Source organism: Prunus avium, chromosome 3, assembly GCF_965620075.1.
Source record: "Prunus avium chromosome 3, drPruAviu1.hap1.1, whole genome shotgun sequence".
Lineage (NCBI taxonomy): Eukaryota > Viridiplantae > Streptophyta > Magnoliopsida > Rosales > Rosaceae > Prunus > Prunus avium.
Window position 1 is genome coordinate 26,691,429 of NC_142286.1, and position 24,762 is coordinate 26,716,190.

Sequence of the window (24,762 nt, forward strand, 5' to 3'; positions counted from 1 at the left end):
TAGAGCTCGAAAAATAGATGAGAATCCATACCTCACTCATCGGAAACGGTGGCCGAAGGAGGGAGAACGAACGGTTGGAAGTTTTGAACAAAAACCGGCCAGGTTTCATTTTTTCTGGCGGATTCCGGCAGTCCCAGAGGTGGAGACTGGTTGGGAAGGGAAGGGGGAGAGGCGGCGGTCAATTTCGATTTGATCCCGGCTCCGGTGGCGGGCTGTGGTGGCGGCCGGAAGAAAAAAGAAGGGGGGGGGGGTGGGTTGGTTCACGCCACAGGGGAGAGAGAGAGAGAGAGGGAGAGAGAAAAGGAATCTGAGTTTTTGATTTTTTAATTTTTTTCTAAATAAAACATTTTCAAAAATATTACAGTTATGCCACTAAGGGTTTTTCGATCGTATCTTTTTCGTTACGATTCCGATTTGAGCCCACTACGTGTCTACGGACTCGTCTCGACGTGCTCTACGCAATGGTTCAAATGGAATTTACAAATTCCTTCCCGAACAAAAAGTCAACTTTTAAACTAATAAAATATTCCAGGGGCAAAATGGTCTTTTCTCAGAATAAATTAATAATTAAAAATTTAATTAGGATTGGGTTATTACATACTCACCGTAGGAACAATAACATCCTGAATTTGTAGAACGAGCTTTTCTTTCTTAGTGTTGGAGTCATAATTTAGTCCTTATCTTATGAAGAAAAAAAAAACTTGCATTAACAAATTATTATAAGATATAGAAATATTTTTCTTACCAAATTGAATAAAATCTAAGTGCCTATATATATACGCACCGTAACATCTTCAATTTTTGGATTTATTATTTGATCACTTGCTAGAGAATCGGATAATATCTCATGTTGTGTAAAAGTGTTTTCTGAGCTTTTACATTTATTCAATCCCAATAGGAAAAAAATCCATGACATTAACAAACTAATATATTTATATAATAAAAAAAAAGTTAACTGTGGATTTACCCTCTAGATTTGTACGCTACTTTTAATTTGCACTCTCAAATTTTATTTTTTTTGGAAAATTAGGTACACGAACTAATTATTGCCAATTTTCCCCCTACCATCTAAATCAACACATTTCATCAATTTTCATTAAATATGAGGGCAAATTGGTCATTTTATTTATTAAAAAATATGAAATTTAAAATAAATGAAAAAATCATTTTTAATAAACAGAGGCCCACCCACTTCATCTCTGCCTTCCCTTTTGTTGTAATTCAAAAAACAGTGGGGAGGGGAGCTCGAATGGGGGAGAGAGGAAGAGAAGGGAGAAAAGAGAGACGATGGCGGCGGAAGGTGAGGAAGGTCTATTGGTGGGGGGAAGGGGAGAAGAAATCTGGTGATATGCATTTAATTTGTCTGCTGCTTAGCTTATTGAGCTAGTTTTGGTGAACTTAAAAATCTATTGTTATTTGTCTTGTTCCTTACATTTACAAGGCCATCCACCACATTTCAAGATTTAAACAGTTTAGTTGATAGATGTGGTTGTATATTACTAAAGTTTTTTTTTTTTTTTTTGGTTTGAAAATACTTCAATAAAAGGCGCAAAGACCGCCGGCAAAAGCAACAAAACAGAAAAACAAACAAGATGCAAGCAAACTAGGATAAAAAAGAGAGCCTAGAATAAAGCCTACACCCAAAGTAACCTAATCAAATTACTGAGCAGAGACCTCCACGGGAGGACAAGGAAGGCCGTCGGAAACCAAAACACCCACAAGAGATGGTGGTGGCCTTATAGCCCAACAATCCAGTTGCACCGCTCTAGCTCCAATCGTAGTTGCCTTATGAGCGGCCCAATTCAAATGCCTAGGCACCCAATTCCATCTAACGTCGCTAAAGAGGGTCGGGATCTAGTGAGAACGCTTATATGAGAACATAACATGAGAACACCGTTGGATCCAATCTAACGGCTGTATGAAAAGCAATTGTAAGTGTAAGTGTTGTATTAGAACGAGGCCTTCTTCTCTCTTCTCCCTCCAATCCTCTCTTCTCCCTCCAAAACGTCCCCTCCAAAACAGACGTCGCCTCCAAACACAAGTCCCCTCCAAACCAGCTGTTCGCTCAGTTCAATGAGGAGGCCATTTTTTTATCAGCTTTGATTGAGGAAGAACTGTAACATTGAAGAGAGAGCACCCTCATTTTTCTGGGTTTCCCATTCAGGCGAAACAAAGTAATCTTGGATTTTATAATTTCATCTTTGTGGTTGGGTTTTTGGGGTCGGGACATACGTCAATCCTTGAGGAACGTCGAAACTGGCGTTGAGTTGGAAAGTGCTGACCGTACCGTTGTGGTTTTGCTCTGTTGGTTTTGAAATCCTTGAGCAGGGGCGAAACAGGGGTTGAGGAAGAAGAAAAGTTTTTGGGGTTGACGTCCAGATCTAAAAGGGCTACGTTACGTTGTCATAGTTGTTGAAAATTTGAAGTTGGAAATCAGTTACGAGGTAAGCCATATACTGTATTTGTCACTTTCATTATTGGTCATCAGCATGAGTCACTTTAGGTTGTATGTATGAGTTTAATGTTTCAGCGGAGAGTCATTTGCATGTCATATGTTAGTTCATATATATTGTAAAGCTGTTTGAAAGCATGTGCCAAATATTGGGCATCAGCATGAGTCAGATTAGGTTGTATGTATGTGTTTAATGTTTCACCAGAGAGTCATTTGGATGTCATATTTTAGTTGATATATATTTTAAAGCTGTTTGAAAGCCTGTGCCAAATATTGGGCATCAGCACGAGTTACGTTAGTGTGTATGTAGGTCTTTAATGTTTCACAGATAGTGATTTTAATGTCATATATGATGGTGGTGATGTGATATTCAGGGTTAAATTGCAAGAACTGTGAAATGGAGTGCGAAGGACAGGTGACACCGGAAGTTAGTTCGGAATTGAAACCAAAATTGGGAATTGAATTTGATTGCTGTGAGGATGTGTTCAATTTCTATAATATGTATGTTGCGAAAGCCGGATTTGGCATTCGGTGTTCTACAACGAGAACGTGCACATTCACTGGAGAGGTAACAAGGAAAGAATATGTATGCTGTAAACAAGGGTATGCGTTGACAAGCACTGTTAGTCGTAAGAGAAGACATCGAGGTTGTACTCGAACTGGGTGCAAGGCTAAACTTGCGATTTTGAAGGTAAACGAGAAGAATAAGTACACTGTTGTAGGATTCAATGAGGTACTGTTGTGTAGATACAGCTGCACCAAAATGGATTCAGTTGCATCCTCAACTTGTGATACTCGCAAGTGCACGAACCGTTGGTAGTTTAGCGTATGTAAGTGCGAGGTCGATTCCACAGGGATTGGTGATTGAATGATCCAATTTAGTTTCCCTACACAAAACAGAAATGAAAAAGAAAGGAAATAAATAAAACAAGGAAGAAAGAAAATAACTAACTCAAGTAGATAAGTTCCCAAGTTCAATTAGATTAACGGATTGATTCTAGCTAATGTATGATTAAGCCATGGTGTTTGGTCATAACCTTGTGTTCCTAATTCCCTAATTTGATCATTTGTTGTCTAACCTAAAATTAAGCATTAGGAACCCATTAAGCATAGAAGAACAATTTAAACAACCAAGCATGTATCTAATCCCTGTTGTCGAATGTCCATACATACTCTTCCTATTCATAGTTCAATTCGAATTAAAGCATGGTGTATACTCTTAATTCAAACCAAGATAGCTAACACGCAAGCCCAAATGGTGATCAATCATTCAAACAAGCATATTAACTTATAAGCATAATGAATAAGAACAAAAACCATAATTGAAACTTGGAAACTAATCAAACTTGAAACTAAAGAAAAGAATTTACATAACAATGAAAATTAAAGTAGAACTTGGAAAGACTTAAAGGAAAATTTAGTAAAAGGATTTTTGTTACAATCAATTGAGAACTAGAAAGGAAAACTAAGAGAATTTGAGGGAGAGAAGGGAAGGGTGTTGTGAAAATTGACAAACACTTTCACTCACTCCCCTAATGATCTTGTTGTTGATGGACTTTGTGACACACACAAGGATGGATGAATCACACACACACACACACTAGAGAAACCAACCAAGCACAAAGTGACACAAGTATTTTAGAGGTTCAGCAATTGCCTACATCCTCTTGGTGATCCTCTTGAGAAATTCACTAATGAAAGAATAAGTTACAACTTTGGTTTACAAAGAAACCCCCTTAGAACTCTATTCTCTCCCAAGGTCTCTTTTCTCTCTCACCCCTTGCTCAACACTTTGATACACTTGTGAACACTCTCACAACTCTTGGTGTTTCCCCCCTTTGGTGTCTAGACTACTCAAGACTCAACTCAGCTCTCTCTTGAACTGATTGCCCTCTCTCTCTTCCTCCCTTGGTGAGATAACCTCCCTTTGAACACAATAGCTCCCAGCTACTTGACAACTTTGAGATTAACCACACACTTGCTGTCTTGCTTCCTCTTCCCTTTAATACACAAGCCTTTGGACTTCAGAAGAGACTCCTTCTTTCCTCCCACGTTCTGCCCTTGGTTACCTAACATGGACCACAACTTGGGCAGACCAAAGGCTAGGCATTGATAGCTGCAACTTCAGCCACCCTATCTAGAGCTATAGGGTAGGTACTCTTTGAAACAAGTCAACTATCCTCATTCAATGGTGCTCCAGCTTTTCCAGCACCTTGCTAGACATCCTAGAACCCATAAAACTCCTTGGAAGCTCGAGGGATTAGGTAGGAAACCGACACATGTGAAGACACCTTGAAAAACGCATGGAAAAAACAGCACACACTACAAGAAAAATAGGCTAATGTGACAAAAAAAATTCCTCACATTAGGCAAAATTTCCTCGCGGTTACGTTAAAGTGACCATATTCTGGCGTCACAATGGTCGTCACATTAGGCCCCTCACCCGATGTCAAATGTGACGACTATAACTAAGTGTCACATATGGTACACTGTGACGATGTACGAATTTGTCACTGTTTACAATATGTGACTTCTCGTGTTTTGTCACATTGTTTCTTTTGTGACATATAACAATAGGTCACCAAATTCATTTTTTGATGACTGGAAAGTGGTCACATGGTATATATTATGACGACAGACAAGTTGTCACAATGTTCAATTTGTGATGCTTTATAAATTGTCACTTTGTTTAAAATATGACATATAACAAATCGTCATATTCTATAATTTGTTATGCCAAAAAAACTCATCACAATTGATAATACGTGTGAAAGATTTCATGACAATGATCCTAATAAATGTAATATTCTGCATCAAGAATACAGAAGCTTCATATCATAGATGAATAATATCCAAAATAGCATATCCAAGTTAATCGTATATCCAAGGTTCTAAACACTCTTAGTATCCAAAAGAACATAATTTAAACATGTAAATCTCATCCTAGGTTGTTGCCGACGGCATCAAAGCTGCACGCAACATTGACATCAACTGTGCATTATCCAGCCCACCATTGTTGGATGCCTCCAGAGCTGCCACCAAATTAGCCCTTAAATTTGAATAATCTTCCTGCACACTTTGCATATTTGAGGCAAGCATTTGTACGGTATCTTGTAACTTGCTAAGCTCGGAATTAGAAGTTCCAGAAAAACCAGTAGTTGAGATATTGGCTTCCATTCGAGGAAAAGCACCAAGACCACGAACTGTCCTACCTTTCACTCCAAGTACATCACCCATAATCTTGAACTCAGCCTCAATTGGAACTTCTATTGAATCAACCTCAATATCCTCATCAGCCTCCTCAATCATCTTGGACCTCAGTTCATCTCGCATTTGTTTCATTTTTTCCTATAGACAAACCAACAAATTAAACTTACATATGACATATGAGATGCCATTAGTGTGTGTAAGAAGAACTAATCAACCAGCACCCATCTAAAAAGCAGTATTACATAGTACATAGTACATAGTGTTTTCTAAATATGTAAGAGGATCCACGATTTCAATCAATTTGGGTGCAATAATATTTACTAATATAAATCATTATTGACTTACATGCTTTGCTTGGGCATCCTCACTAATCCAATTATGCTCTTTGTCTTTATGTAGCCTTTCCCAATTATCAATGAATGATAAAGGCTTCCCCTCCTATAAATCAGAAATACAAAAACTGATTAAAATCAATTGGAAAATATTTAATGTAGCTATGTAACTTTATATTACTTTAACAGCCTGTTGAGCATGCTGGACAAATGAGCATGCACCTCCCCTGTGGTTTGTTTTGTTCTTTTTACGGTTATTAGAATTTTTCTTTGACTTTTCCTGTAATAAAAAAAATACATGAATTAACAAATACACTGTTACTCAAAAAATAAAAAAATAAAACAGTAAAACAATTATGGAATACATACCACAAAAGTGGGTTCAGTGTACATTTTATCACAAAGCCAATGCCAATGCTCCACAGCTCGCTTATTCCATAGACTATCCGGAGGCAAGGTGGCCCTTCCCCGTGCTGGAGTAGTGGCAACCTTCTTGTAGTGATCATGCAGCCTATTCTTAAAAACAATGTATGCTCTAGCCATCTTAGCTTCCACAAATTCACTAACCATCGATTGGGTCAGGTCCACATCAAATAATGCCTAACATACACACATACAAAATATTAGGATAGTGCTACAATGCGATAACAAAATCAAATTTATACCAATATTAAACTAACCAGTAAATTGACAATTTGTTTCTTCTTATCGTCATCTGGGACTTTTTCCCACAGCTTATGGCATACAGGTGCATGAGTTCTAATGCTAGTTCCAATCTCATTCGTAAGCAATGTATGAACCATCTTGTTGATAGGGACTTTCAACTTCGGGTCAAATGCAACAGTTAGTGGTTTCCCATCATTGGCTTCTATGAGCTCATGGAGGCGTTTCCCATAAGATCTTCCTCGTCGCTTCGTGCCAGAAGACATAGAAGTAGCCTCTTCAAATCCAAAATAAAAAACAGAACATCAAATATAAAATAAAAACAGAGCAACAACTACTAATATTATGTTTACTCTGTTTATTAATATTATAGTGGTGTTGCTCTGTTTACTGCAGCACCATATTCTGATTACTAATATTAGAATGGTGTTGCTCTATTTACTGCAGCACCATATTCTTTTTACAGCACCATATTCTGTTTACTAATATTAGATTGGTGTTGCTCTGTTTACTGCAGCACCATATTCTGTTTACAGCACCATATTATGTTTACTAATATTAGAGTGGTGTTGCTCTGTTTACTGCAGCACCATATTCAGTTTACTCATGAAGAGTTTACTGCATCACCATTTATTCACAAATCTAAAACTATAAAAACCTTAAAAATGGTACCTGTGTCTTGTGGTGTAACCTCTTGAAGATTTGTCTCATGAGCTGGATGAGTAGGTGTTGGATGAGAAGGTGCTGGATGAAAAGGTGTTGGATGACTAGGAGCTGGATGAGAAGGTGTTGGATGAGAAGCTGATGGATGACCAAGTGCTAGATGAGTAGGTGCACATTGCTTCCTTTTCTTTGATTGCTTCCCACGTTGTTGTTGAGGAGGATTCATCTACATTTTAATGCAAACACAAAAACAGTCAATGTAACTTAAGGATAATTCATCTACATTAGTGCAAAACAATGTTTAAAAAAAATTATATACCAGTACATTAAAATGATGAAACTAGCTGTATCCAAAACTGACCAAATCTCTCATTCTAAATCACTATCTAAATCGCTATGTAAATTATCTTCATCTCCTCCTGATGATAATTCATCCTCCAAATTATCCTCATCAATTATGATTTCCTCATCGGCTTCCGTTTGTTCGATATTAACATTTGCCACATCGATTGATTCAGGTTCAATATCATCTCTACATAATGATATTCCAATTTCATTGTCATCTTCAACCATCCAGAAAAATCCATTGTCGTCTTCATCCTCATTGTCGTCAACATTGTCATCTTCGTGAACGTTATCATCTTTCTCTAAAACATTCCATACATGTCTAGGTTGAATCCTCTGAACCACTTTCCAAGGATGACCCAATTTTGGGTCATCAAGGTAAAATACTTGATTCGCTTGTGTTGCTAGCACATAAGGATCATCATCATACCAATGAGTGTTTATATTCACTGACTTGAGATGATAATCCTGCACAACTTTCTTCCCTTTTATATTTGTATTGTACCAGAGACACTTGAAAAGAAACACCTTATAACCTCTCATGAATTGCACTTTAACAACGCTGATCAAGCTTCCATAAAAGCAACAATCTTCACCATCGTGTGACCCTGGTGTCATAATCCCGCTGTTTTGTGTCGTTCTATTCCTGTCAATGTGTTTAACCAACCACTTAACCCCATTCATTATACACCCTGTATATTGGATAGTTCGAAGAATTGGACCTTCTGCTAATGCAAGCAGCTCATTATTCACCATTGAAGATCCTTGATTATACAATGCTCTAACACGACTCTTGAACCAATTAGGAAACAGTTGCTTGTGTCTTTGTTCTAAGTTTTGAGAACTCTCTCTCAATAACATTTGCTGGTGCTCACTACAAGAACATAAAATTAAAAGTTAGAGTTTTTTCAAGTTCTATATATGTAAAGGAATGAGATTTTAGATGACATACTATTTGAAGGAATCAATCTCATCACAATTGTCCAAGATATACCAAAAAGCTGCTTTCATCTCTTCCTCTGACCATTCACTCAATACATGACCCCCTGTTGGACGTAATTTTTGAGCAAAAACTGAAAGCTTCACCTTAGGTTCACCCCTATCATTGTGTCTTTCTGGTCGATTAAGGGCAGTTTCAACACCACTGAGATACATTGAACAAAATGTTGAAGATTCTTTTGCAATGTATGCCTCACTAATAGAACCCTCAGGTCGAGCTTTATTGCGTACATATTTCTTGTATGTTCCCAACAACCTAGGAATTATTTAAAGATCAGTCACTTGCTAATAATATTAAGAAGAATGAATCATAAAAATTTAAATACATTACCTCTCTATAGGATACATCCATCGGTATGCTACTGGTCCGGCAAGTTTGGCTTCTCGAGGTAGGTGGACAGCTAAGTGAACCATGATATCAAAGAATGCGGGTGGAAAAATTCTCTCTAGCTTGCATAGTGTGAGCACAATATTTTTTTCCAGCTTCTCTAGTTCGGCTACAATCAACGTTTTTGCACATATTTGTTGGAAGAAATATGATAATTCTATAAGTGGGGCAGATATAGATTTCTTCAAGTATTTTCTAACTCCCACCGATAGAAGATGTTGCAAAAACACATGGCAGTCATGGCTCTTCAACCCCGATAGCTTTCCATCATCTAAATTCACATTTCTTGATATATTGGCTGCATAACCATCAGGAAATTTAACTGATTTTAAGAATTGGCAGAAAGCTCTACGATCATGTGGTTTTAGTGCATATTCCGAGGGAGGCTTATCAAACTTGCTCCCATTCTCCTTCAACCACAACTCTTTTCTAATTTTCATGTCTTTCAAATCCAACCTTGCCTTGTATGTGTCTTTCGATTTCTTATCTATACTGAATAATGTCCCAATGATGCTATCACAAATGTTCTTCTCTATATGCATAACATCCAAGTTATGTCTAATTTTTAAATGGGGCCAATAATCTAATTGAAAAAATATACTTTTTTTGGTCCAATTTAATTCCTCATCATTCCGCTTTCTCTTTCTCTCCTTATTATCGGGATGCTTACCAGGTTTGCAAGGCCTAATGTAATCAAACTGCTCCAGAATATCTTCCCCGGAAAATTCTCTTGGAGGAGGTCTCATCTCTTGATGGCCATCAAAATCAGCTTTATTTTTGCGCCATGAATGTTGCATGGGTAAGTAGCGGCGATGCCCAATATAACCAATCTTACTCCGTAACCTACAGTATGTAGTATCCATATTACATACCGGACATGCTAAAAACCCCTTGGTGCTCCAACCGGATAAGTTTCCATAAGCTGGAAAGTCGTTAATTGTCCAAATCACAGCTGCTCGTAAATTAAACATAGACTTAGTCATATAATCATAAGTCTGAACACCATGTTCCCACAATTCCTTAAGCTCATCAATCATTGGAAGCAAATAAACATCAATATCTCTGCCTGGAGCTTGTGGACCAGGAATTAACAAAGTCATCATTGAGAATGTTTGCTTCATGCACTTCCATGGTGGCAAATTATAAGGTACAGCTATGACAGGCCACATACTATAAGTCGTGCTCATATTTCCAAAAGGATTAAATCCATCCGTTGCAAGGCCTAATCTGACATTTCGTGGGTCTTTAGAAAAGTCTGGGTACATTTTATCAAAATCTTTCCATGCAATAGAGTCTGCTGGATGCACCATTTGTTCACTATCATCAACCCGCTTATCTTTGTGCCACCTCATATCAGTCGATGTGTTTCTTGACATAAACAATCTCTGTAACCTAGGCTTCAATGGAAAGTAACGTAATACTTTTTGAGGAATCTTCTTTCCTTTTTCAGAAGTACTATCCTTATACCCTGGCTCATTGCACTCTGGGCATTTATCCTTCCATTCATGCTCCTTATAGAACAATACGCAGTCATACTTACAAGCATGTATGTTTTCATAACCTAAGCCCAAACCTTTCAACATCCTCTTGCACGCATAGTATGTTTCTGGAATATTATTGGGTTTGGGATATGTCTTCCTCATGAATCCTAATAACTTATCAACTGATTTGTTGGTCCAACCTCCATCAACTTTGTACTGAATCAATTCCACAACAGCCTTCAAAACTGTATATTCAGTGCAACCTGGGTATAGTTCACATTGAGCTTCACTCAATAACCTCTCATAGTTATCCTTATCCATACTCATACTATCAATATTACTATTGTTATCACCATCTACGGTATCTCCTCCCTCCATTGCATTATCTCCATCCTCTCTTATTTCCTGAACAACATCTTCCCTATAAAATATGTCATTCATCATATTAAATATTTCATCATTGCCTTGAAGGTTAGGCTCAATAGTTGGAGAACTCGGAGCTGGAAAGGTCAAACCATGTGGTAGAAAATCAACTTCTTCTCCATGATATATCCATCTGTCATAAGTAACATCCATTCCATACCGCAACAAATGGAAGTGAACCATATCAATAGGGTGCCAAAATGAATTATGGCAATGCCTACATGGACATAATATCTCACCACTAGCATTCACATGGTGTCTTGCAACATCAATGAAGGATTCAATCCCTTTCTTATAATTTGGATCGTTTCCTCGATCACGACATTTGGCAATCCACTGCCTATCCATCTAAAACTTGTGTTTAGAAACCACTATATATAGAAGAAAGTATAGACATAAACATAAACAAGAAAAGTTAATGACTATGATAAACGGCAGGGGAATTCACCTCTCTGCAAATTTTTTCTAATAAACCTGCTCCCAGCAAAAAAGCAACAGACCTGCCAAAAAAAAAGGCAAGCACTAGTAATTAGATAATAAACATGTTCCAAATTTATTATGTAGAAACAAATCTTTTAAAGCCTAGCATGATGAGTTGTCATGCTTTTTATGATATCCTCAAAGGCTTGGCTCATAATTGATCTTTTAGGTAGCCAACGATAGAAATCATATTGATCACATGTATATATTCTTCTATAATTGCCTCAACAAACAGACAAAAAGTAGTAAAGTTAATAAATATATATTCTTCCTATTACATTCCAATCTCCTCCTAAAGCACAACTCCAATTAGAACTCTAAGAACGAGATTTTTGAAATGTAAACACCGATTCATATTTCTATTTTTGAACAGCAAAGATCATAACGCAAATTAACAACAGTGCATAAAAACCCAATAAATCAAATTATGCCTGAAGAGATTTCACAAATAAACCAATCAACAATCACAGGATGATTCTATGAATCCTACATCTTCAACATGCAAAAATTCATCAAAACACTCAACTTACCCAAACTGAAGCAAAGAGATAAAAAAAATTACAAGTTAAAACTACAAATATGATACCTGTTTTAGGATTAAGAAGACAAAGTATTGTGGAGCCTTGAGGAATTAGGAATGAATTTCGTCAAAGTGGTAGTTGTTGCTGGAGCAATAATGGTCGTTGGAGAAGTTGCCGTCGTAGGAGAAGTAGCCGACGACGAAATAGTATTGATCGATGGCCGCTGATTTGAGAAACGCAGATGGCTATGAGTCTTGGTAGCAGAGCGAGTAAAGAGTGAATAAACAGAGGCAGATGAATGAATAGTTGTAATTTTGATTAATATTTTAAATGAATAAGTGAGGCCAGGTCCTCACATGTGCGAATATGTAATGAAAACTAACCTTAAAATATAATTTTTATTTTGGGGCGGGAAACTTTTCTTGGATAGATAGATATTCCCCACTAAATATTCCCGCACTAAATATTCCCTCCTTTTTATTTTTTATTTTTTTGGATAGATATTCCCGCACTAAATATTTGTGACGCCTTGAAATATTATATGTGACTCAACAAGCCTCACAAATAGTTGTTGGTCTCTCCCGCCCAAAACCGCCAGCCTATTTGTGAGGGATTTGGCCTTCCTCCAAAATTGCAGATGTCTTCGTTGTCTTATGAGTGACGACTTGATAAATTCGTCACAAATACCTATTATATGTGACGAATTTACAAGCCTCACTTTTAATTTGGTCACTTTAGCCTTTTTTTCTTGTAGTGACAGCAACACTGGCGACCGGTCGCCGATACATTGCGACCGGTCGCTGATACCTTATGGATACATTGCGACCGGTCGCTGATACCTTGCGACCGGTCGCTTTCTGCGATTTCTCAAGCCTTCGAATCTGTGTAAAAACGACCGGTCGCCCAAACCTTGCGACCGGTCGCTCACTCCTTCACTTGCATACTAAATGTGAGCCATTTTTCCAACAAAGGGAGCTCTAGAGAAGTGTTTGAGAGCTCCCCCCCTTGGGGTGTGTTTACAAGCTTAGGAAACCTCACTATTTATAGGCCTAAGGAAGTTGAAAATCTGAATTATCTAAACACACTAACTTCACCTAACACACTACACTTAATTCACCAACTTAACCTAACACACAATTGCATTTGAAAATAATTCCTCTTGTCTTTAGGCTTAGTGTTGCACCCCCACTTCAACTTCAATTAATTCATTTGGCTGCTGCAAAATTCCACTCAAAAATAGGTATTGAATATGCTTCACCAAACTTTCCCACAATCAACAACACTTCATCATGCATATGTCATGCATGACAATGCATTGCAGCCAGCTTGTGGGCTCGTTTTGGGCTTGTGGCTCCAATCTGAAAAATCTGGAAAAATATGGATCTTGAAGCTCTTTGTCTTATCTTTCCAAGAATATGCAGCCCAGCTCAAGGAAAAATCGGAAAGCCCTTCAAATGTGATTTTTGGCCCAGTAACGCAGATGCTGCCGAATTTGACCTTAAGTTGCCAAAACATGTATAACTTTCTCTAGAAGACTCGGAATCATGAACCGTAAAATTATACAGAAACTAGACTTCCGTATCTTTCCAATGATGTATGGCTCATCATCTGGTTCTTCTTGAGGAAGTACAGTCCAATCCGTGAAGTTGACTGATCTGCAGACACCGTTTTGAGCTAACTTGTCTCCAAAATGCAATTAGTGAGTCTCAAGCTTATAACACTGAAACAAACACAAAACTTATTAAAAGCACAAGTTTAACTCAAAAACATAACCAAATCATAAATTAGAAGGGTACAAAATGATATGTAAATATGCACCGATCAGGTACACAACCACGACATGACCACAGTTGATAAAGTCCATCTATTGAGATCTCACCGTAACTTAACAGAGTCTACAAAGGCCTATAGTGCACATATGAGCAAAGTTAATATCCCTGTACATAAACAGGTAAGCCTTCTTGAGGTGCAAGTAGGGGGATTGGAAAATGTTGGGTTTGTTAGGAGAGATGTCTATAATTATGCAAGGGACGTGCGTGGGGAGGTGATTGGGCATGATGCAGAGCTGCTGAAGGAGCATTTTTTGGCTGAGCAAGGAAAAAATGAATCATTTTATTTCAATATGGAGGTAGATTCGGAAGGAAGGATGGGAAATGTTTTCTGGGCAGATGCAAGGTCAAGACGAGCTTATGGGTTTTTTGGGGATGTGGTGGTATTTGATACGACGTTCAACACGAACTGCTATGGGATGGTCTTTGCGCCTTTGTTAGGCGTTAATAACCATAGGCAGACAGTGTTGTTTGGTTGTGCATTCCTAAGTAGTGAAACCACGGATTCATTTGTATGGTTGTTCGAAGAATTCAAGAAAGCCATGCCAGATGAGCCACCCAAAATGATCATCACTGATCAAGATGCAGCCATGTCAAAGGCAATTGCTTTAACTCTCCCAACAACATTCCATAGATATTGCATATGGCATATCTTGAATAAGTTTATGGAGAAACCCGGCATTGGGGAATGTTTTTCGGAAATGTGCAAATGCATATGGGGTATGGACACTAGAGAAGAATTTGATGCGAAATGGGATGAAATCGTCACAAGCAATGGGCTGAAAGACCATCCGTGACTGAGCTCGATTCATGCTTTGCGGGAGAATTGGGTTCCATCATATGTAAAACATGTGTTTTCGGCTGGGATGTCCAGTAGTCAACGGGCTGAAAGCTGTCATGCATTTTTCAAACAATATATTAACTGGAAAAACACATTGATGGAATTCATTGTACGTTTTGAAAGAGCTCTTGGTTCACAGAGGCACAAGGAGTTAATGGCTGATCATGTTGATACCAATGAAAAACCTCCACTGCCATTTCGAACACCAATGCAACATCAAATGACAGACATTTACACTCGGGAAATTCTTGAAATGTTTGAGAGGGAAGACTTCCGAAGCCTTTTATGCTTGTTCGAACTTGTAGAGCAAGATGAGACCTAGTGCAGGTACAAAGTAAGTGAGCGGGTAAATCCGGGGGTGACACGGATGAAGGAGCTTGTGCATGATAAAGATGCCGATAAAGCTTATTGCAGCTGCAAAGGATTTGAATTTTGGGGTATTCCGTGCCGACACATCCTAGCATTTTTAAGAATGAAGCAGGTGGAGCACTTGCCAGACAATTACATAGTGAAACGATGGCTTCAAAGTGCAAAGTGCGGTGTAGTATATGATAAGAATGACAAAGAAGTTAAAGATTGCGTGGACGGTTTGGTTTTGGTTAAGAGATCGAAACTTGGCAAAGTTGCAGGTGAGTTGATAGATTCTGCTTTGTTGTGTGATGAAGGTTTTGAGTTGCTGGAAAATTCATTTGACGACATTCGTGGGAAGCTTACAAAGTTGTTGTCATCAAGAGCTCGTGTCGAAGAAGAACCCAATGGAGAGGTTGGAACTAGTTCTTCCCAAGTCAGAATAAAGGATCCCCATCAAGTAAAAGCAAAAGGGCGTGCGAGAAGAGTGTAAGGACAAAAAGAGAAGGCAGCGGAAGGACATAAACGGCGGTGCAGTGAATGTAGGAAGACTGATCATGATAGACGGAGTTGTCCAAAACTTGTGAGCGGGTAAGTGAATATGTAATTGTCTGGGTTTGAATTTTATACAAGAAATGCTGTTGACTTGTTTCTTTGTTTTGATGTTGCAGCTCTTCATCTTCCGACGCAGAAGTTGGTGCTGCAGTTGATGAGAATTTGCAGCGCAGTCAGAGCACGCAGGACAGGGAAGCTACTATGACAGAGTCATTTCTGCAGGAGTTTGATTTCCTTTACGGTCCCGGAGTTTGAATATTTGTTGATACCAATTTGCGTCATTTTGGAAACCATTTGGAACCATTAGTGAATCTTATGTAAGTGCCTCATGTTGATACTAAACTAAGGTATGTGAAAAGCAACAGTGAAACCGCCCAAAAACAAAGTAACTTTTGTATTCAATAATTATTAAGTGTCACACACGTATCGCATGACTTACATTCGACCCCCTGTAAAAATAAAAAAATAAAAGTACATTAAAGTCAACAATAAGTTATTTGAAGAGCCACTTAGTTATCAACATCAGAGTCATCACTTGACTCAAAGCGGCCGCGTTCCTCCCAATCTAGAATGCGTTTGTCATTGTAGCAATCCTCGCACCACTGTCGGGGTAATGCAAACAATGGGAGATGGGGGCTTTGGGGGAGAAGGGGTCGGGGACCGATAGTATTGAACATTGTGTGGACCTACCTCGAATAGATCCCTGCACATCCCACAAGGATGGTCGTGAACGTCACCATGCTTGCAATAATTATGCGCAACTCGAACTTTCGGATCCATCTTTGGTTGAAGGTAGATGTCCATCCTGGGGCTTTGGTGTTTTCAGAACGTGGAGCCCGTGTTTGAAAAGATTCGTTTGGGATTCATGCAATGTGGGTAACGTTTTATCACCTTTGCAACGGTTGCAAGGAAAATGAAATATGTATGTAAGCGAATCTTGAAATCATCACGGTGTGTCAGCAAGGGAATCTTGAAACCATCACTATGTGCCAGTAATGTGTCAAAGAACCGAATATCTGTGTCAGATAATGTTGAAAAAATTTATCGACCCACCGACAATTTTTGAAACAAAAAATTTGAGCACTATTAGTAACTGAACTCTACTAATCCAGTAGTTATAATAAGATTGAACTCTGGTAACAACATAGAACCCAATAGCAGATTTAAACCTGAATAAGCTGCACGTAAGTCAGATCGGGCATAAACATGTAAACACAAAGCCAGATCTGGCATTAACAAAAAACAAACAAGTGAATAACGATTGCCTAGCGATTGATATGGCTACCAGCCGTCATTATCGTTGGCTTTTGCTGGTTGGTGGCCTAGCTCTGGTGGGTGTACACCGCCGGAGATGATTTGCTGTGTAGCAGACGGAGTTATGGCGTCCCAGTCAATATGTTTGTGGACATCTGCAGTGAACCGTCGGAATTGCTCAAAACCTTCGTTGAAAGCCACAGACATTGCCTGCCCATACTTGTCGCCTCCTTTGTGGATGCTCAAAGATTCGTACGTAGCATCGTCCAGGGTCATTTGCAAATCCTCTGCTTTGTGCTTTCTTCTTTGGCCACGAATTCTGTGCTTCTCTTTTCTGTAACGCGCTTTGTTCACTTGGCGTGTCAAATACGCCAACTTCTGCTCAGCTCCGACACACTTTTGAGTCCAATAATGGACCAAGGAGGAGTCGTGTTCTAGTTTGTTCTTCATATCATTTATTTCCACAGCAGGATCATCGGAGTCGCCCTCGCTTGCCGAGGAGGTTGGAAGTGGCAGCGGTGGTAGAGGGGACCTTGGATAATCGGGGGCATATTCCCATGACCCATCGGAGTCCCCCTGATTTGCATTGCTGTCTGAACTGGTTGACATGTTCAAGTTTCTTCAGATTGGGGGATTCGTTATGCACAAAACACAACTCCAAAGAAGAGTCAGGAAGATAAGAAGATGTTGATGTAGGGCAATGAGTATACCATAGCCATACGACACCGTTTATATATGATGTCCTGGAGTATTCCGCAGTTTGTTTTATCTGTTTTCCCCATCTGTCACATCAGTTTTGTTTTTTTTGTTCAGTAATGAGAGTATTTGATTTGAATTCGGATTAAAGCCTCGTATGTTTCACAGATAGCATACACAAGAAATTTGAATTTTCAACTTTCAATGAGGTGGTAGCATTTGTCGAATTATTATCCCAATGTTTGCAAAGGAAGGGTGAGAGAATGGTCACTGACGTGCACGTGTGCACCTACCCAAGGTTGATGCGGTCAGGTCCCGCCATGTGTTGTATTTCGTTATTTTCATTACAATTTACACAACTGGGGGAAAATTATTGAAGACATGGTAAGAACAAGGAGAAAAATGGGAAAAAATGCCCCAAAATTGATACCAGCTCCTTGTGGCATTACACAACTGGGGGAAGCTATAAATCGTGGAATGTGTTTTTTGAACTCACTTTCGTACTCAATTTCATAAGATGTGATAATACAGAGTGTACACTTCATCTTCGGAATATGGTTTGAACTCGCTTTCGTTTCAACCGTAACATTATGTTTTGCAAACCTTTTCCGTCTATTTCCTTCATGTTGATTATGTAATTTAAAATAACACAACTATTGGTTACATTTGCTTCGTATGTAATTTTTGTGAAAAATTAGTCTTATTTTCTCCTTTCGAATGACACACTGAATATTATTATTGTTATTTTCTTGGTCAAATTATATATTTCACACGAATAAGCAAACCTCATATTACCATTTTAGGAACAAGTCCTGTGAGGGAGATCCAATCAATGCTAAAAACAATCCCATTCCTTGTAGGCATTTTGTAAAGAGAAATTAAATATGTTGACAGAAAATCATGTAAACATACTTCAATTAAACCATACCCATTTTGCCTTACAACAGTACGCATAATCAACCAAAAGCAGTTTCCCCTATTTTTTCCTTCATTTTCTTCACATCTTACAGCTTGGATACATATAAGATACCATCTGAAGTGTCCAAAGCTAAATGGTTATACCTTCAGTAGCGCACACAAAGTTGGAACAAACGCAGTCAAAATGAACTTTTAGGCATGTTTTTCCAAACAAACTGACTGAAATAACGAAAATGAACGTTGTCCAGCGACGGTTTACTCCATGGTGATTTCGTCCCAGTTGTAGCTTGGGACAACACATTTTGCATACTCTCGGAACAGGTCAAATCCTTTACGTGCTTCTGCTTCCCTCATCTGCACTGCCTCATTCGACCCCCTGAACCTTCGACAACCTTTTCCTTTCGCAAGCCTAACCCTCAGTTTCATTACTTTGACTGATCGAAGGTGTAATTTCGCTTGACTTTTCTCCTTCCCCAAGTTTCTTCATACCATCTTAGACATATCTTCCGACGTTTTATTTCTGTCAACAACGCATCGTACCGCATCTGGCCGGTACGACCTGCATCATCGTGGTCCTCAGATGAAAAGTTGATGGATTTCGCAGGTCCTACAGGAACATCTTATTCAATTCTTATTCTTCTGTGGCACCATCTACGGTTTATGGTTCAGCATAGTTCAGGGTTTATGCTGAATGATTAATTCATTATAGTAGATTTGCAAACACTTCTTCATATTTCATAGGTGTCTGGATTAGAAAATTACAACATACATACTTGAAAAGCCAAAACAGAACAAAATTGATAAATATATACTTGAAATAGCTGGAAGATTTCCAGACGCAAAAAGTTTCTTACTTCTTCATCACTTGAACTGCAAAATTCAGAAATGATAGAACTAACAACAGTAGGAGGATCTTTTTAATGCCCTTCACTATACGGATGACTTCAGCATACACATTAAGTTGCTTCACATCCAGCTGGTTTTCAATTTCAGATTCAGTTGGCATGTTGCCTCCAGTCACCCATTCATAGCCGCTACACCTTGTAGCTCCCTAAAAAAACATAAGAAAGTTACATTTTTCATTTTCGGATTACAATGTCAGACCCAATTCATCTACTCTGTAGCAGTTTTCGTTGGCTTAGGTGGTTGATCTGAGTTAGTGTTATTGGCTTAGGGAAGATAATACTTACATATGATGTGAAGCACTTTCAATACGGTCTGCCCATATTCCTTTCAGATTTCGAAATTAGCATAACCATCTCAGCATTGCAGTGCCGACACCTCTTTGCTTGAGTGTTTGTTGAAGAATTCGACATGGCTTTGCCAGAAGGGAAAATGAAGATAACAGAAGATGACAACCCTTCAAACAATTTGCTCAAAACCCCCAACTAATTTTCCTTAAAATCAGAAATGGAATGGTTTTTTCTTTTTTGGGGAGAACTAATATGGAGTTTCAAGTTTCAATTGTCCTGTTTTGGTCGTAACAATCCGTGAATGTGAGCGGCAAATTCAAAATTTGCAGGAATGTTTTTTTTTTTGTTAACCCTAACCCATGAGCGGGAAAGAAAAGAATTGGTTTAATATTTTTTAACCCTAAGCATTCGACAGTAAACCCTAAACCTTGGGGGGCAAGCCCCTACACCCTTGAAGTCGTTTACAAATTGAATATTTAAGTGGAAATGAATAGAAAATATTAAAACTGGCGTGTGGCGGCATGGGAGCACGCCGCGTGGCGGTCAGGCTTGCAGCTCCCCACTCCAGCGCCTCCACTTGGCATTTCTTGTATATTTTATTCAGTTTTTTTCCCAAAAATCGTTAAAAATACTAGAAAATTAAGGAAAAAATTGGGAAATTTCCTAACTCTGTGTGGGGATGAATACTTCATACGGAAAGTTCCAACCCTGGTTTAGGAGCGAGTGAAAAATAAAATTTGGGAACCAACCCTACATTCGAATGATGAAAATGAAAACCCTAGTACACTTTGTAAACCCCACACTCTCATATATTCGATCACATTAATCCCGTATCCAATTTTGTTTGTCCTTCCCTTTTTCCGGATATGTCATCGAAGGAAATCCCGTTCCGATCGCTGAGGAATTTTTCGGGATTTTTTCACCTTCAATTTCGATTTTTAATTGAATATTGAAGTGGAAACGATTAAAAAATATTAAAACTGGCGTGTGGCGGCATGGGAGCGCGCCGCGTGGCGGTCAGGCTTGCAGCTCCCCACTCCAGCGCCTCCACTTGGCATTTCTTGTATATTTTATTCAGTTTTGTCCCCAAAAATCGTTAAAAATACAGGAAAATTAAGGAAAAAATTGGGAAATTTCCTAACTCTGTGTGGGGGATGAATACTTCGTCTGGAGTTTTGAGTTAATATTTGGCAAAATGTTTGTTGTGAAAATTGATATGTAATTCTTGATGTTAGTGAACAGGGATTTCCGTACTATGAGATTCAATATATTTTTTTTTGGGTGAATAAATCCTAAAAATTGCTGGACAATTCCGAAAATAATGGGGAAATGTCGTAGATGGTTATAATCAAATTGGGAAAAACCCTCCACTTATTTTGTAGATCCACATTGCGATACTTAAATAATTATGTTAGTGAAAAGGGATAACCGCATGACTTAATTATTGTTGCAAATATAGTTTCAAATGCAGGACAAATCAGGAAATGAGGGAGATTTTTTTGGGGTATTTATGGAATCATCAGAGTATCTTAGAAGATCAAGGATGTGTCAGACATCCACTTGTCAACGAAGTGAGTGAAAGGATAATCCCTTTCCGGGTTGACAACACGCAACCTCCCTCCCATATGCCTGGCTGTCCTCTTTAACGAATGACTGTTTGGGGGATTTGAACCAGAAATTCCACATTTGAGACCACTTACTGAAATGATATAGGACCCAAAACCATAAACATACTTCAAATAAAAACATTACAAAGTTCAGACAGTTTCACCTTTACATAAAAACACAAAAAACCAAAACAACCATTGATTAATAAAACACCTATCATACCATGTATATACACTTATATATCAAACGCAGTCATGAAGTGGAGTTCGTGCTGGATGCAGAACAGCTCCCTCTTCCATTTGCAGGGTTCACAGCAGTTCCAAGCATCTACGTTGTCCCAGTCTTGGGCACTGCGGTCCTCGAACTGATACCACTTCCGATTACCCTCACAGTCAATGCAGTCTTGAAAAAAATCTTCGCCTGCATTAAACTTTTCAAGCAGAGGAGGAGTTTTGGTGCCAGACATTGTATAGCGACGCAGTCGCAAGGTTATTGAATCCCTGCAAGCTTTTATGTTCAGTTTCTTCGTTTTGCTGAGATGGCACAAAAACTCCAGCCCATTCTCCTTGCCGTCGCTAGGGTTCAACAGCCCTAGCAAGCCAACAAGGTAGGAGGCTTCCTCATGCCCTGCCATAGCCGCCACCCGCAGGTTCTTCATGCCCTCATCATCATTCTTCACGAAGAAGTCATGAATAGCTTCTCTGTAAATGATTTCTGGATTGTTATGTTGTTTGCACTTTTGCAAGAACTCAACAATTTTCCCTTCATCTTCACCGTACCAGTCCTGATGCCACTGGTACTTATCCACTGACACCGTTGTCCAAACCTCAGGATCGTTGAGCATTTGTTTAAATAACTTGCAGGTTGCCGCCATGTTGTACAAATCTTCAGAGGACTGCTTTGCAACCACGAGCAGCACCTTAAACCATGCTAAATGTGGAATATCCATCTTGGTTGTTGGAGAAGAGGGACTGAAAAGGGTCTGTGGAGAAGAGGACTGAAAAAGGTGTGTGGAGAAGAGGACTGAAAAGGGTGTGTGGAGGTTTTAATAATAAAGGTGTCGTTTGGGGATGAAGAAGGAAGTGCCGTATATATCTTTAGATGATACGCGTTTGGAGTTCGTGTCGTTTGGGGATGATACGCGTTCATATTTAGTTCCATATTTGGCAAGAAGCAACTGCTAAGTTGTTAATTTTAAAATGCAAGTTACCTTCACTCGTTCTGATGTCATTTTTGCATTATTAGTATCATATACAATGTGATCTTTACTTTACTGTTAATGGTGCGTTGATATTATGTGGTCAAGGTTGGCAAAATGAAACTGAGTACTTGGTCATGTTCAAATGTAACTAAGTCATTTGCTTCAAAAGTGGTGATGTGATTTTAGCAAAATAATAATGACGAAAAGCATTTATAATTTTGTGACTGCTGCCGGTGACAAATGGTATCATAAATGCTCTCAATATGGGAGTGCGCGAAACCAATTGAGTCCCTCCAGCTTCAGCCACTACTGTCAATTGTCGTTTCAGTCACAGCGCTTCGGAAACGAATAATACAATTGAAACTGATCTAAACCCTTGTCTTCGTCCTTTGTGAAGTGGGTCACGCCTCTGAAGATATATACGGCACTTCCTTCTTCGTCCCCAAACGACACCTTTATTATTAAAACCTCCACACACCCTTTTCAGTCCTCTTCTCCACACACCCTTTTCAGTCCTCTTCTCCAACAACCAAGATGGATATTCCACATTTAGCATGGTTTAAGGCGCTGCTCGTGGTTGCAAAGCAATCCTCTAAAGATTTGTACAACATGGCGGCAACCTGCAAGTTATTTAAACAAATGCTCAACGATCCTGAGGTTTGGACAACGGTGTCAGTGGATAAGTACCAGTGGCATCAGGACTGGTACGGTGAAGATGAAGGGAAAATTATTGAGTTCTTGCAAAAGTGCAAACAACATAACAATCCAGAAATCATTTACAGAGAAGCTATTCATGACTTCTTCGTGAAGAATGATGATGAGGGCATGAAGAACCTGCGGGTGGCGGCTATGGCAGGGCATGAGGAAGCCTCCTACCTTGTTGGCTTGCTAGGGCTGTTGAACCCTAGCGACGGCAAGGAGAATGGGCTGGAGTTTTTGTGCCATCTCAGCAAAACGAAGAAACTGAACATAAAAGCTTGCAGGGATTCAATAAGCAATCGACTGCGTCGCTATACAATGTGTGGCACCGTCAGTCCTCCTATGCTTAAAAAATTTACTGCAGACAAAGGATTTTTACAAGACTGCATTCACTGTGAGGGTAATCGGGAGTGGTATCAGTTATGGGCCTGCTGGGGCGACGACTGGCACAACGTAGATGCTTGGAACTGCTGTGAACTCTGCAAATGGAAGAGGGAGCTGTTCTGCATCCAGCGCGAACTCCAGTTGATCACTGGGTGGGTTTAAGGTGTATATACATGGTATGATAGGTGTTTTATTAATAAATTGTTGTTTTGGTTTTTAGTGTTTTTATGTAAAGGTAAAACTGTCTGAACTTTGTATTGTTTTTATTTGAAGTCTGTTTCTGGTTTTGGGTCCTATATCGTTTCAGTAAGTGGTCTCAGATGTGGAATTGCTGGTTCATATCCCCAAATAGTCATTCGTTAAAGAAGACAGACAGGCATATGGGAGGGAGGTTGCGTGTTGTCAACCCGGAAAGGGATTATCCTTTCACTCACTTTGTTGACAAGTGGATGTCTGACACATCCTTGATCTTCTAAGATACTCTGATGATTCCATAAATACCCCAAAAAAATCTCCCTCATTTCCTGATTTGTCCTGCATTTGAAACTATATTTGCAACAATAATTAAGTCATGCGGTTATCCATTTTCACTAACATAATTATTTAAGTATCGCAATGTGGATCTACGAAATAAGTGGAGGGTTTTTCCCAATTTGATTATAACCATCTACGACATTTCCCCATTATTTTCGGAATTGTCCAGCAATTTTTAGGATTTATGCACCAAAAAAAAAATATATACTGAATCCCATAGTACGGAAATCCCTGTTCACTAACATCAAGAATTACATATCAATTTTCACAACAAACATTTTGCCAAATATTAACTCAAAACTCCAGACGAAGTATTCATCCCCCACACAGAGTTAGGAAATTTCCCAATTTTTTCCTTAATTTTCCTGTATTTTTAACGATTTTTGGGGACAAAACTGAATAAAATATACAAGAAATGCCAAGTGGAGGCGCTGGAGTGGGGAGCTGCAAGCCTGACCGCCACGCGGCGCGCTCCCATGCCGCCACACGCCAGTTTTAATATTTTTTAATCGTTTCCACTTCAATATTCAATTAAAAATCGAAATTGAAGGTGAAAAAATCCCGAAAAATTCCTCAGCGATCGGAACGGGATTTCCTTCGATGACATATCCGGAAAAAGGGAAGGACAAACAAAATTGGATACGGGATTAATGTGATCGAATATATGAGAGTGTGGGGTTTACAACGAAAACTGCCTAAGCCAACGAAAACTGCTACAGAGTAGATGAATTGGGTCTGACATTGT

The 24,762-nt window shown here is 39.0% G+C and overlaps 5 protein-coding genes across 5 annotated transcripts; 3 read left to right on the top strand and 2 right to left on the bottom strand.

Annotated features, from left to right (window-relative positions):
• Positions 1-7,689: 7,689 nt before the first annotated feature.
• On the bottom strand, positions 7,690-11,304 carry LOC148295831 (uncharacterized). The gene is made up of 3 exons (XM_088250601.1): positions 8,996-11,304; positions 8,618-8,920; positions 7,690-8,539 (listed from the first exon to the last, which is right to left on the bottom strand). The coding sequence occupies exons 1-3, from the start codon at positions 11,302-11,304 to the stop codon at positions 7,690-7,692; spliced, it is 3,462 nt and encodes a 1,153-aa protein (XP_088106727.1).
• Positions 11,305-13,797: 2,493 nt separating this feature from the next.
• Positions 13,798-14,583, top strand: LOC148295832 (protein FAR1-RELATED SEQUENCE 5-like). Its single transcript, XM_088250602.1, has one exon. It carries the CDS (start codon positions 13,798-13,800, stop codon positions 14,581-14,583), a length of 786 nt encoding a protein of 261 aa, XP_088106728.1.
• A 411-nt stretch (positions 14,584-14,994) lies between these two features.
• LOC148295833 (protein FAR1-RELATED SEQUENCE 9-like) lies at positions 14,995-15,785 on the top strand. The gene is made up of 2 exons (XM_088250603.1): positions 14,995-15,464; positions 15,647-15,785. The coding sequence occupies exons 1-2, from the start codon at positions 14,995-14,997 to the stop codon at positions 15,783-15,785; spliced, it is 609 nt and encodes a 202-aa protein (XP_088106729.1).
• Positions 15,786-21,434: 5,649 nt separating this feature from the next.
• LOC148295834 (uncharacterized) lies at positions 21,435-22,148 on the bottom strand. The gene has a single exon (XM_088250604.1). It carries the CDS (start codon positions 22,146-22,148, stop codon positions 21,435-21,437), a length of 714 nt encoding a protein of 237 aa, XP_088106730.1.
• A 786-nt stretch (positions 22,149-22,934) lies between these two features.
• LOC110765286 (uncharacterized) lies at positions 22,935-23,645 on the top strand. Its single transcript, XM_021968372.2, has one exon. The coding sequence runs from the start codon at positions 22,935-22,937 to the stop codon at positions 23,643-23,645; it is 711 nt and encodes a 236-aa protein (XP_021824064.2).
• Positions 23,646-24,762: the final 1,117 nt, after the last annotated feature.

Excerpts from the sequence above, each read along its gene's own strand:
- LOC148295831 (XM_088250601.1), bottom strand. The coding sequence starts at position 11,304 with ATGGATAGGCAGTGGATTGCCAAATGTCGTGATCGAGGAAACGATCCA. Across the intron at positions 8,921-8,995 it reads TGGATGTATCCTATAGAGAG|GTTGTTGGGAACATACAAGA; the intron begins GTAATGTATTTA and ends AATAATTCCTAG. Across the intron at positions 8,540-8,617 it reads GAGATTGATTCCTTCAAATA|TGAGCACCAGCAAATGTTAT; the intron begins GTATGTCATCTA and ends ATGTTCTTGTAG.
- LOC148295832 (XM_088250602.1), top strand. The coding sequence starts at position 13,798 with ATGACCACAGTTGATAAAGTCCATCTATTGAGATCTCACCGTAACTTA.
- LOC148295833 (XM_088250603.1), top strand. The coding sequence starts at position 14,995 with ATGAAGGAGCTTGTGCATGATAAAGATGCCGATAAAGCTTATTGCAGC. Across the intron at positions 15,465-15,646 it reads AAAGGGCGTGCGAGAAGAGT|CTCTTCATCTTCCGACGCAG; the intron begins GTAAGGACAAAA and ends TTGATGTTGCAG.
- LOC148295834 (XM_088250604.1), bottom strand. The coding sequence starts at position 22,148 with ATGGATATTCCACATTTAGCATGGTTTAAGGTGCTGCTCGTGGTTGCA.
- LOC110765286 (XM_021968372.2), top strand. The coding sequence starts at position 22,935 with ATGGATATTCCACATTTAGCATGGTTTAAGGCGCTGCTCGTGGTTGCA.